Source organism: Chrysemys picta, chromosome 2, assembly GCF_011386835.1.
Source record: "Chrysemys picta bellii isolate R12L10 chromosome 2, ASM1138683v2, whole genome shotgun sequence".
In the NCBI taxonomy this organism is placed as follows: Eukaryota; Metazoa; Chordata; order Testudines; family Emydidae; genus Chrysemys; species Chrysemys picta.
Genome location: NC_088792.1, coordinates 173,508,039 through 173,520,962, shown reverse-complemented (window position 1 = coordinate 173,520,962; position 12,924 = coordinate 173,508,039). Strand labels below are relative to the sequence as shown.

General features: G+C 41.4%; 1 protein-coding gene across 9 annotated transcripts in view; it reads left to right on the top strand.

Moving 5' to 3' along the window:
* ECI2 (enoyl-CoA delta isomerase 2) overlaps positions 1-12,924 on the top strand; it is a 47,450-nt gene that overhangs the window by 14,400 nt on the left and 20,126 nt on the right. For 7 of the 9 annotated variants that reach the window (XM_005305980.4, XM_005305981.4, XM_065584902.1 and 4 more), the window contains one exon: positions 11,092-11,257. In XM_005305980.4, the coding sequence (XP_005306037.1) occupies positions 11,092-11,257 (166 nt within the window). Of the gene's footprint in view, positions 1-11,091; positions 11,258-12,468; positions 12,528-12,924 lie in introns of all 9 variants that reach the window. The other 2 variants (XM_042860578.2, XM_008165362.4) reach the window with 2 other exon arrangements.

Genomic DNA, 12,924 nt, shown 5'->3' with positions numbered 1-12,924 from the left:
GGAACATGGATTGAAAAGTACCTTTCTGGTACAGTTAATGAGCTTTGAAGCAGGTATTTATTGAAATACATTGACAAAACTGAAAGAGCAATTTTTTGTCCTAGATCTTTAGCTGGTTCTGAAATAGTTTTCCTGTCCTAAAAAGAATCTGGTTATGTGATAAATGTTAACAGGAGGGTAGTTAGGATGTAAATGTGTTTAAAACTGGAGGGTAGGAAAAGAGGTGAATTAACAAGTCCTCAGCATCTGGAATCATGTTCACCACCATTTTAGTTAAATTTATTGAAAGTCTAATGGAACTGAACTGGATGCACTGAGGGGTGTGTTTTTTTTTTTTAAATGTATGTAAATTTCCCCAGTGTAGACATATAATTGAGATTTGCTTTCTGAAATGATATGACAATGTTTTTTTTTCCTGTCTACATTAGTAATCAAGCCATTTTCAATACCACTTCAGGGATATTGTTGCCATGAAAACCATTTTCATCAATGGTTCAGATTTCTAGCATAAACAGTATTTGAAGAGTATCAAATTCAAATACATACTCGCACAAACCTCTGGCTGGGTATTGAGTTACAAGTAGACAACAGGACACTATTACCTAGCAACTTGTCAGAGTTGGCTTTTCCAAATCTTTTTTGTGGCAACATCATTATATTATTCTACCAGTTTTCATGTTTGTAATTTTTTCATGAAAATAATGTTTAAAGTGTCTACATTCAGAAACTTTGCAACTTGCCTAAAGTGCATCTTATAAAAGAAATAACAGACTATCCTTTGCCTCTTAGTTTTAGTCATTAATATCTCATTCTTTTCCAGTTCACTTTGAATTGTGTAAGAGAAGGCTTTTGTGGGGATACAAAATGATGAAAGGAATAATTACAGTTTCCTTTGTAACAGCTGTGATTAAAGAATATTAACAAGTTCACATTATATATGATAGTCCCATTTTGACTGTAATACTACACTATATCTCAATGTTTATTAACTATTCTTTGGATCTGAAAACTATCAAATGCAGCTGATCAATTCACCCTTTTTAAGGGTGAAGCAGCACTTTGATCTTTATATTATGTATTTTACATGCTAAGACAGTATAATAGTGTAAAATGTTAAGGGCCCATGGGTATAGGAGGCCTAAATTGGAATTGGAAGAAATATTAAACCCTAGGATCCCCCATAGTCTTTATCTGCTAACTCATACAAAAACTATAATGTACCATGTCTAATCTAGGATTTTACCACAAGTACATTAAAATTAGCTATTCACCGTTAAGAACACATCTTTTTTTAAATATAGTGAAGACGAGGCCTTTGTCTTATGTGATGCTAGTCACTGAAAAGCTGTTTCAATTACTAATTAGCAATTGTTAAACGTTACCTCCTTCCACACATCACCATTGTGAGAAAGCTATATATTGGTTGGTGAAGTCTAAAGGAGCAGGATTTGTCAGGGGCTTAGTACCAGTCAGTGTCTCTGCTCTAGCCATCTTCTGATTAAGGGCATGTAATTTCATGATTCTTTCATATGACTGCATCCTAAAATGCTTTAGAAAAAACATAATAGCAGAAAGAATTTTAAGAGGGAGAGAAGAGGTGATTTCATAAGAGGTGGGAGAGTTGGTGAGGCAGGTACAATAAGACAGTTTCAAATAGCAGGAGCTGCAGCGCAGAAAGTTCTCACACGTTCTGTAGCCACTCTACGTTTTCTAGTACAAGACAAGAAAGTCACAAGATGGCTACGAACCAACAAATCAGCTGGAGAAACGCTACTCTTTAACATAATGGCTCTCCTGCTGAAATCTTTTTAATAGGACATTTAGACTGATTGCTATGTAACTTAAACTTGCAAACTCTGTGATGGGGAGTGCAAACCTCACATTGGCCAAGAAGGGCTTAACAAGAGCCTGTGGCATCAGTCAGCCATGTCCTGCTGGTGAAAGGGGAGAACTCAGGTCAGTTGGTGGCTAACTGGGAAGGGGAGCAGATTTTCAGCTCTCACTTGGTAAGAGAAGCCTGGCTGGAGCCAGGAAGCTGAGTAAGACTGCAGCCTGTCAGAGCCTCCCTGAGAGAAGCTAGGTCTGAAGCAGGGAGTTCAGAGGAGTGTTATCTAGAAAAACAGATTGAATAGAAGGGCTGCATCCAGCCATGAACTGGAACAGTCAGTTCTCCTTTCTGGTTTTGTTATATTTGTTTTGTAATTTAGATACCCCTCAAAACAGAGGAACTTTGATGTGACTTAGTCCTGACAGCATCAGACCACGTGTGAGGTGGCTGCTGTGTATGACTACTGACACCTGAAGGGAAAGCAAAGAGGATGAGTAGTACTACGACAAGCCACAAGTGAGTGCTGTGGAGGCCAACCCTACCAGAGGCTGAAAAGAGGCGCTCCTTTCCACTTGAGAATATACTGACAGGATGTCCAGCAGGCATGCTATTCTTCTGATAGGATTATCTACAAGGAGATTATGCACTACAATATCCAGCTGTGAATTTACCCTCCTAGAAGAAATAGAGTAGCTCCCTTTAAAACAAAACCAAACCTGAGAAGGGTGGATGAGGGGAAGAACTAGTGTCTAATTGGCTAATCTCTCGAGCTCTTGTGGTGAGGCCCTTTCATTTTAGATGATGCTGTTATGTCTGCTCAATATTGGGTTTCAAATAATTATTGGAATAGGCCTCTCCCCTCCTCCTCCCCCCCAACCCCCCCCCCCCCCCCCCACTGCTGAGTGGCTCATAGGCGTGTTAGAGACTGGCTGGGAGAACAAAAAATGTAACAAAGTGTTCTTTTCCTGGATGGTGCTGTTTGTTGTTGCTAGGACAGTGTGTACAGCATATCTATTGCTAAGCAAAAATATACTTCAGAGCTATTGTAAATGTATTGAATGTACAAAATTCTGCAGGCGGATAGTGAAAGGCTTTAGCAAAACTGTTCAGCCTGCCAGGAAAATTGCATGCTAAAGGCACAGTTAATGATTTGTTCATAGTCATTAGCCACTTTTAAAAAGTGACTATCAACCTTTTAATCCATTTTTAAAAATTTTTTGTTAGAGCTTCACTTGATTACTCATGAGGCCTTAGAAAATTAAAGTGAAATCAGTTTCTCAGATTGACTCTGCCTCTCCATGTAAGCCATTTGTTTTATTTTATTTTATTTTATTTTCCTATGGAAATAGTTTTATTTTAAATACTGATTCTAACTTCTAGCATCCTTCCTTTTCTGAATTGATTGCTGCATCAGGGCAGCCACCCAGCACTCCTTCTCCTCCCCTAAACTCAGGCTATGGCTACACTAGAGAGTTTACAGTAGATTCTCTAGTGTAGTTGCTGTAAACTGACAGGAGAGAGCTCTCTTGTCAATTTAATTAATCCATCCCAATGAGTGGAGGTAGCTATGTCAGCAGGAAAGCTTCTCCCAGCAACATAGCACTGTGGACACCGGCACTTAGATCGGCATAACTTATGTCACTCAGGAGGGCGAGTTATTCACACCCTGAGCGACATACACCAACATAAGTGGTAGTATAGCCTTAGTCTTTTTGTCTCTCCTGAGCAAACAAATTGATGCTAAGGTGGTGGGAGCATGATACTCCTCCCCTAGTTTACTTTTCTTCTCCTCTAACCTCACAATAACTCCTGGAGGAATGGGAGGGAAGATACAAACACATTTTTAAAAAATGTTCAACTCCTACAGCACTAGCAAGCCTGTCCCCTCATCACTGGTAGCTCTGCCAAGCAGGTAAGAAGTGGGGCATGTTAGCAGCTTCTGAGATGCTCTATGTTCACGTGTCAGGTTCTGTACTAGCAGCAGGGAGAGTTGCTAGTATGGAACTCCCATGCAGATAATTATTCCTTTTTTTTTCAATTTGCCAGCAGTTTTTCAGTGAAGTAGTTTGCTCATGCTGTGGCAGGCCTTTTGAACGATCTCTGGATTGAGTTAATACCCTTGTAGCCTTTAGAAAATTACAATTCTGGTTGGCATCCTGGAGTATTGGCATATTTTATGATGCATTGTCACACACACAGTTCAAGCGCAGCAGGAAAAGACTGAAAAAGTAGTTACCATATTATGAAGACTAGTTTCCCCACTTACTCACCAATGCCATGTGTTAAGAGATGCAGGGAAAAAGCTCAAAGCAACTAACATACAAATGACTGAAGCACCGTGTCGCATTCAGCTTGGCAAGCCAAAATGGAGATGCAGTTTGTAAGTGCTATCTCTCTGAAATAGAATTTTTATATTGCTACCAAAACTAAAAGCCCATGGAACATGATCTGTCTTGCTTGCTGTCCCCCACCCTCACTCACTTTCACCAGGCTGGGGCAAAGGGTTGGGGTTCGGGATGGGGTGCAGGATCTGGGGTGGCGCTGGAGGTTCACAGTGTGGGAGGGGACCTTGGGCTGAGCCTGGGGCAGGGGATTGGGGTGCAGGAGGGGCTCAGGGTTGGGTGCTGCCTCCCACTGGGCAGCACTTAGCTCGGTCAGCAGCGCAGCAAAGTTAAGGCAGGCTCCCCGCCTGCCGCGGCCCCGTGCTGTTCCCGGAAGGGATCAACACCTCCCTGCAGCCCCTGGGAGGGGTGGGGAGCATGTGGCTATACAGTTCCCCCTTCCCAGCCAATGGGAGCTGCAGGGATGATGCTTGCAAGCAAGAGCAGCACGCGGAGAGCCCTCCCCAGGGCCACAGGGGCGTGCTGGCTGCTTCCGGGAGCAGCGTGGGGCCGCGGCAGGCAGCCCCCGCTTCGCTGCCGCGGCCAGAGATCACGATCAACTGGGAGAGTCCTAAGGATCGACAAGTCGATCATGATCGACGGGTTGGTGACCACAGATATACAGTAAAAGCACCCAAAAGACCAGATTTCACTGGAGGAGACCAGATTTCATGGTCCATGACACGGTTTTCATTGCCATTAATTTGGTAGGGCCCTAGTCATGCTACATAGTTTATTCTAAAGTAGTAGGTAAGTGGTAGAGGACTTACTGATCATCCTTAACATGGTATATGATGATGATACTGTACATGTAACCCACTGCTTGCATTGCAGCATTTAGTGGTGTAAATAAGGGAGGATATATAGTTTCTTGTTTTGGGAATAGTCTCTGAGCCTGTAGACCTACCTAAGCTAGGCAAGGTGACTCCACTGGATGGACAAGAGTCACCCAGAAATTGAGTGTGGCAGGCACTAGGCATGCATCATTAGCTGTTCGAAATTACTTGGGTGACTTCCATTCCAGGCAAGTAGCTTTGTAGGACACCATGAAGAGTCACCCTGAGTGGAGAATCATAGAATTGTAGGCCTGGAAGGGACCTCAAGAAAGTCATCAAGTCCAGCCCCCCGTGCTCTGGCAAGACCAAGTGTTTGTCCAAGCTGTTTTTAAACGCTTCCTATGATGGAAGCCTATTCCAGAGCTTAACTACCCTTATAATTAGAAAGTTTTCCCTAATAGCTAACCTAAATCTCCTTTGCTGCAGATTAAGCCCCTTGCTTTTTGTCCTCCCTTCGGTGGACATGGAAAACAATTGATCACCATCCTCTTTATAACAGCCTTTAACATATTGGAAGACTTCTGAGGTTGCACCTCAGTTTTCTTTTCTCAAAACTAAACATGCCCAATTTGTTTAACCTGTCCTCAAAGGCCAAGTTTTCTAAACCTTTTTTATCATTTTTGTCAATCTCCTCTGAATTCTTTTCAAGTTGTCCAATCCTTCCTAAATTGTGGTGCCCAGAATTAGATCCAGTACTCCAGCTGGGGCCTCACCAGTGCTAAGTAGAGTGGGACAGTTACCTCTTGTGTCTTGTATACAATACTCCTGTTAATATACCCCAGAATCATATTAGCCCTTTTTTTTAGCTGCAGCACATTAATGCCTCATATTCAGTTTGTGGTCCATTATAACACCCAGATCCTTTTCAGCAGTATTACTACTTAGACAGTTACTCCAAATTTTGTAGTTGTGCATTTGATTTTTTTCCTTCCTATGTGAAGTACTTTTCACTTGTCTTTATTGAATTTCATCTTGTTAAATTCAGATCAATTTTCCAATTTGTCAAGGTCATTTTGAATTTTAAACACGTCCTCCAAACGGCTTGCAATCCCTCCCAGCGTGGTGTCATCTGCATATTTTATAATCATCCTTCGTACTCCATTATCCAAGTCATTAATGAAAATATTGATTAGTACCGGACCAAGGACTGACTCCTGTGGGACCACACTAGATAAACCCTCCCAATTTGACAGCAAACCATTGATAACTACTTTTTGAGTACAGTCTTTCAACCAGTTGTGCACCCAACTTATATAATTTCATGTAGACCATTATTTAATGTTTCTGAGCAAATGGCCAGCCTGCTTTAAAAAACAAACAAACAAAAAACCCAGAAAGCTAACTTTTAAGTATTTTATTAATGTTTTAGTTTTTAAACATCTAAAAATTCTTTACACCAATGTTAAGCCAGCTTTACATCATAATGGGAGGCTATTATTTTAAACAGCTGAGGGAAGGGCCTGCCATGCTGTTAGTGTGACAAACAGTGTCAGCCATCAGCTAAATAGACTGATGCTGCTAGCTGTAGAACTGATGTGAGCCCAATTAGAGGCTTTATGTTCAAATGTTTTCCAAGATAAAAGGCATTTGACAGAGAGGTCAAAGTGGGAAGATGGATAGTTTATAAGAGATCGAGAGTATGTACGAGAACTTCAAATCTGAGACAAGGCACTATAGTTGAAGTGATTGTCAGCATGGATATTAAAGTTTCTCGTGTTGATGCCCAAAGACAGTGATCTTTCATGTTGAGAAAATACAACTGCCCAAATGCAAATTGTATTTTGCAATAGTGCCAGTGAAAAATTACAGCTTTGTCTAGGTTGGTGAGTTCAGATCCTAAACTGCTACTCTTCTCTGCCTCATCCCACTTTGTTTCTACTGACTGGGCAGCCTCCATGGTAACTTATCTGCTCATTCAGCTGTGCTGAGATGTTGATTCCATTGCTGCTGCACAAGAAAGTGAACTGTAATTGGGGGGAAATGACTACCAGCAGGAGAAGCACAGTAAAGGCTGAAAACTTTAAACAAACAACACAGTTTTCTGTATGCTATAGTGCTGTTAAAAGATAGGAAGAAAGAGCGGAGGCAAGCACTTTCTCTCCCTCCCTTAGGGCTCACATTTACTCCATTGTGAGCAGGATTGAATTTTGCCATTGATTTCTACAGATCACATGATTCATAGATTCTAGGACTGGAAGGGACCTCGAGAGGTCATAGAGTCCAGTCCCCTGCCCTCATGGCAGGACCAAATACTGTCTAGACCATCCCTGATAGACATTTATCTAACCTACTCTTAAATATCTCCAGAGATGGAGATTCCACAACCTCCCTAGGCAATTTATTCCAATGTTTAACCACCCTGACAGGAACTTTTTCCTAATGTCCAACCTAAACCTCCCTTGCTGCAGTTTAAGCCCATTGCTTCTTGTTCTATCCTTAGAGGCTAAGGTGAACAAGTTTTCTCCCTCCTCCTTATGATACTTCTATTCATCTTGAGTAGTTTCTTGCTGACTTCAGTAGGGCGAGAAAAGGTATATAAGATCTGGCCTGATGTTTCTGATTAGGTTCATTATTAGGGCTGCATATATGCTTCAGATATTTTTATAACTAATTTTTTGTCTTCATTTGTATCTTTTAAAAATATCGTATTTTACTGAAATCCTATAAAATACAGTAGCATTCAGATCTTGAGAATTGATTGTGGCCATTGTAATAGGGCCAGCCACCTCATGACCACCCTCTAGTGGCCAGAGAACACTCTGGAATGTCCTGCTACCAATTTCTCCCTTCTTCAGGGCCCCTTCAACTCCGCCTACCAGTAATTAAAACATTCCCCTTCTGGGGTCTCATTTATAGAGTCCTTGCAAACTGTCCCTCCTGAAGTTCATTCATGCTCTCCCTTCAGGTAGGGAGTCCCCAGCCCTTTTTCCTAGAGCAATTCTAAGTCTGTTAGGCTTAACCTGGATAGAACTCAGCCTTTGGCTTCCAGGCCCCCAAACCCATCTCCCAATCAGGGTCTGTAGTAGGAGCTGGAGGCCCAGTACTCCCAGACTTTACCTGGCCAAAGCTCAGCCTCTCAGCACTCTGGTTCTGGTTTCCAGGCCCAAACCCCTCTCTCAGTCAGGGTCTGTCACAATTCAATTGGCCTCAAGGTCTTTCCTGCAGGAGCCTTTCCCACAATCTCTCTACCATTTTCCCAAGTTTCTCCCCTCTTCATTGTAGCCTCCTGCTGCTGTCTATAGGGCAATCACCCTGATCTCTCCCCAGTGTCTCTCATTCTGAGCAGGATTGGCTACCCCGGCAGTCCAACCCTTATGGTTGAGTTACCTTGTTACAACCACTTCTTCATGGGAAAATTCCCTCAAGAGATATGGGTACAAGAGAGTAGGCACATAGTAGGGACCAAATCACAAATGGTCTACAGAAAATTGAGATACAAGTGCGGGGCGGGGAGGGGAGATTTAAAAAAGTATAATGGAGCGGCACAAGGGAAAGGGAAGGAGAACAGAAGGAAGGATACGAAGTGGCATAACAGTAATACAAGTCATCTGTCTACCTAGTAACTTAGAAGTGTTTGGGTAAGATAGGACTCAATGTAACACTTGGGTGCCAGTGACTGTAGCTCTGAATCTAGACCTATTGGGAGGAATCCTCCTGCTGTTCTTCAGTTATTTCTTTGCCATCTAACTGCCTTTTTCATACTTACTAAAGATGAAAATTTCTACCTTGACAAACCCAAAAGCTTATTTGATACTGAATACATGTGTGGTACCTTGCAACAGAATCTCTTTTTTTCCTACCTAGCCTTAGAAAGACTACATGACACACAGTTTAACAAATGCCGTACTGTTGGTTAGCTTGTATAAAGGGCTTGATTCTTTTTGCTTCCTGTGATGATGTGGTGGTTCTGATGTCAAATTGCATGACTTATTGGTGCTTTTTTTAAAACTCAGGCTTTTGGAGCCAATTCTGAGTTACATCAATTTGTAATAACAGGCAAAGCTGAGTGTCACCATTTTTCCCGTGTAACTGATGAAGGGTATGTTGCTCCACCTACACACAAACTCAGTGGCCCAAAAAAGGAAGAAATACCAGAAATTTAAAATTCAACAATGCCAACATTAATGATAGTGTCCCAGAAGTGCTGTAGCTAGATAGAAAAAAAAAATTACAGGCAAAGCATGCGAAGAATACTATAAAACATTGGATATAGTGCCCCACGAGAGGCAGTTATAAGCTCCAGAGTCATCTTGTACTAAAATGTATAAGGTCTGTCAGAATTTGTCATGCTTAAAAACACAAACTATCTTGTATATAAGATGGATATAGCAATCAAGGGAGTTGGATATTGCATTATGCAACATCCTGGAAAGGCATTATTTCTAGATTTCTTTAAAATTCTGACTGTAGAGGAAAAAAGGGTGAGTTACTTGATATGGATCTGATCTGCAAAAGAATGTTTTTGTAATGTAAGTACTAACAGAATGAATAAGAACGATATTAAATTAAGACCTGGAAAATATTTACCTGTTAATGTCCCAACTGGAGCTGGTTAGAAAATGGAATGCCCATTCTGTGGGAAATACTGACATTTCAAAATTTGTTTCCTTCTTTAATTGGAACAAAAAGCCATTTTTTCCCCCCACAGAACAGAAATGCCAAAAAATTTTTATTCAGAAACCTTGAAACACTTTTGATAATATTATAATAGATAAAATATCAGCTGTATACAGTGTGAAAATTATTAGAATGTAGCAGTGAAAACAAAAATGAAATGAGTCAAAATGATTAGTTTCAACACTTTTTCCACAGAAAAGATTTAATTGAAATCGATACATTCCTGCAAAACATTTTTCAATTGTGACCAAAAAAATGCATTTTCTGATGGAAAACTTCAGTCCGATATTTTGACCAGGTCTAGTCCCAAATGTCAACAGAACATTTTGGGTCTGATTGTTCTTTTACACCAATGTAGAAGAGTGATGCAACTCCATCACCTGCACTGGAATTACTCTTGATTCCCGCTCGTCTTACAGGAGAATCAGACCAATAGACTCCAGTATTTGATGTTACATATATTTGGACTTGAGGAATTTATAAAAAATGACAGTGACTACAAGAGATTTTTTTAGACTTGCGTAGCTTGTAAACTAAATACAGTAAAACCTCAGAGTTACAAATTGACTGGCCAACCACACACCTTATTTGGAACTGGAAGTACACGCAATCAGGCAGCAATAGAGACCCCCTGCACCGCACCCCACCCCCCAAAAAAGCATGTACAGTACAGTGGTAAACGTAAACTACTAAAAAAAGAAAGGGAAAGTTTAAAAAAAATTGACAAGATAAGGAAACTGTTTCTATGTGTGTTTCATTTAAAATAAGATGGTTAAAAGCAGCAGTTTTATTCTGCAAAGTAAAGTTTCAAAGCTGCATTAAGTCAGTGTTTAGTTGTAAACTTTTGAAAGAACGGCCATAATGTTTTGTTCAGGGTTACCAACATTTCAGAGTTACAAACAACCTCCATTCCTCAGGTCTTCGTAACTGAGGTTCTACTGTATACACAGCATTGAACACATAACAATATATTTTTTCGATTGTGTTCTCCAATACAGCCAGAATAGATGGAATCAGTGGAGTTATGGATTTATAGGTAAAAACAAACATTAATTTGCCACCAGTGCAACTGATCAGTGTTTTGCAGCTTGACTGGCACCTGATCACATAACTTTCTCCCTCTGTCCCCTTTCTCTTCTGGCAGTGTCCTGGTTGACTCCTATCTCTGGCACTCTAGTTTATGTACAGGAAAGGATTAGGTACTAGTTGTTCAAAGGCTAATTATGCTACGAGTTGCATCAAATTTCTACAGTGACTTTTTGTAATTTTTTTTGTATTTATTTACCAAGTTGTTGTTTTTTGAACATGTAGTTGTGACCCCGTGAATGTTTCTTTTTTAAAGGCAAACATTAAACATCTTGAAAAACAACTTTTATAGTTACAGCAGACTAAACAGCTAGCTATAAATGGATATTTGTTTTCCTTATAGTAGGACAGTGCATGCTGTCCGTTTTCCTGTAATTCAGCTGCATACGACTGGAGCTACCATGCGAGTCAGTCAGGAAGTTTTTGAAAAGGCTAAAGATCAGCTGAAGCTTTTGAAGGAGGACCCTGGTAATGAAGTAAAGTTGAAGCTCTACGCATTGTTTAAACAGGTAGGTCAGACAATTTTTGTTTAAATTGTGGCTATAGTCTGAAAAGTGACTGTAAAAGAATTCTTCTTAAAAGGCATTATAGGGTTGTACATTTTGTGTCTGAGCAACTTCATTCCATTTCAGAAATGCTTTTTAATTGTTTTTTAATAAATGACAGCTCTGCCAACTCTGCCTGAGCTCTGAGAGTCAAGCTGAGTTCTTCTCACCTCATGAATAATCACCAGTAACTGGTTTGGTTTGTGAGTCATATTATGCCCTCAGTGACACCTGTACTATTCCATTACCTTCAGTCTGGTGTGAGGTGTGCCTGATTTGGACTGGGAGTATGTGTGGAATTGTCAATGCACAAGAAGAAATAGAATTCAATTCACTCCCTTTCAGCAGTGTGTACAGGTCCTATATGCCTACGGAATTTTTTTCTGAGGTAAAAAATTAATCCACCACTTAGTTTGTGTAAAATGATTATAGTTTCAACCAATGTTCCCTCTAATTTTTCCCATGCATGTGTGGAATGAATTTTGTTATGTGCACCAATATGGAGGTGATGTGCAATGGGGGTGGGGCAGACTGGTTCGGAGTGTGGGAGTGGGCTCAGGGCTGGGGTACAGGGAGTGAGGACTCCAGCTGGGGGTGCGGGCTCAAGGGTGGGGCCGGGGATGAGGGGTTCAGGGTACGGGAGGGGGTTCAGGGCTGTGGCAGAGGGTTGGGTTGCTGGTGAGTGAGGGCTCCAGCTGGGGGTGCAGGCTCTGGGCTGAGGCCAGGGATGAGGGGCTTGAGGTACAGGCAGCCCCGGGGCCGCGGTGGGGAGAGAGGACTCCTCCCCTCCCCCCCCCCCAGTCCTCTCTCATCGCTGTGGCACCTGGACTAGGTGGGAGAAGCGCCTCTCCCCGGCTGCAGCAGCTCCGGGACTGAAGCCGTGGGAGAGCCATGGCAGATTCAGGCTGGAGCTGCGGGAGAGGCTCCTTTGCCCCTCCCTGCCGCAGCCCTGAGTGCCTGCACGGTACTTGATAGGCTGCTGCACAGTCGAGCAGCTTAGAGGGAACTTGGGTTTCAACCCATTGTATTTATTACTAAGGCTTAAAGTGGACAACGTGACAGAGGGCATTATGCAAGCCCTTTATAGTGGGGTGGGTCTTACTATCCTAAAGGAATCTCTTTGTAATGGTATGAAGCAGTGGTTTTCAATCTCCTTTTTTTTTTTTTTTTTTAAGTGTTAAACTGGGCTTCTATGGTAACAACAACACTTCCAGGTTTTGACCTGCAGATGGAGGTATTCACATCCTTTTGATCAGAAAAATTGAATGCCTTTTCTGGGATCTGAAACTCTAAGGGGTCTGTGAAAGGTTGAAAACCACTGGTATGAAGTGTATGGGGAAAAGATTAATCTGGGGTGCGGGGTTAGTCTGGGCCATATCTTGTTGTATTGAAGGAACTAATTGTTCTTTTAATAAAATTCAAGAACACACACTTTTTAAAGATAGACCTTTACCTGTTATTGTCAGTAACAGCTGACATTAGTAAGCTGGGGTTTAAATATTTCTCTCCCTGTATAGGTAATGTGCCTTTCTTAAAGAAAGATTGATCTCGTGCAACGATATTTTTGTAAACTGTATACACAAATACACCTTTTAAAAACATGTTGGTTTTTTTAATTTAATTAAAATGGT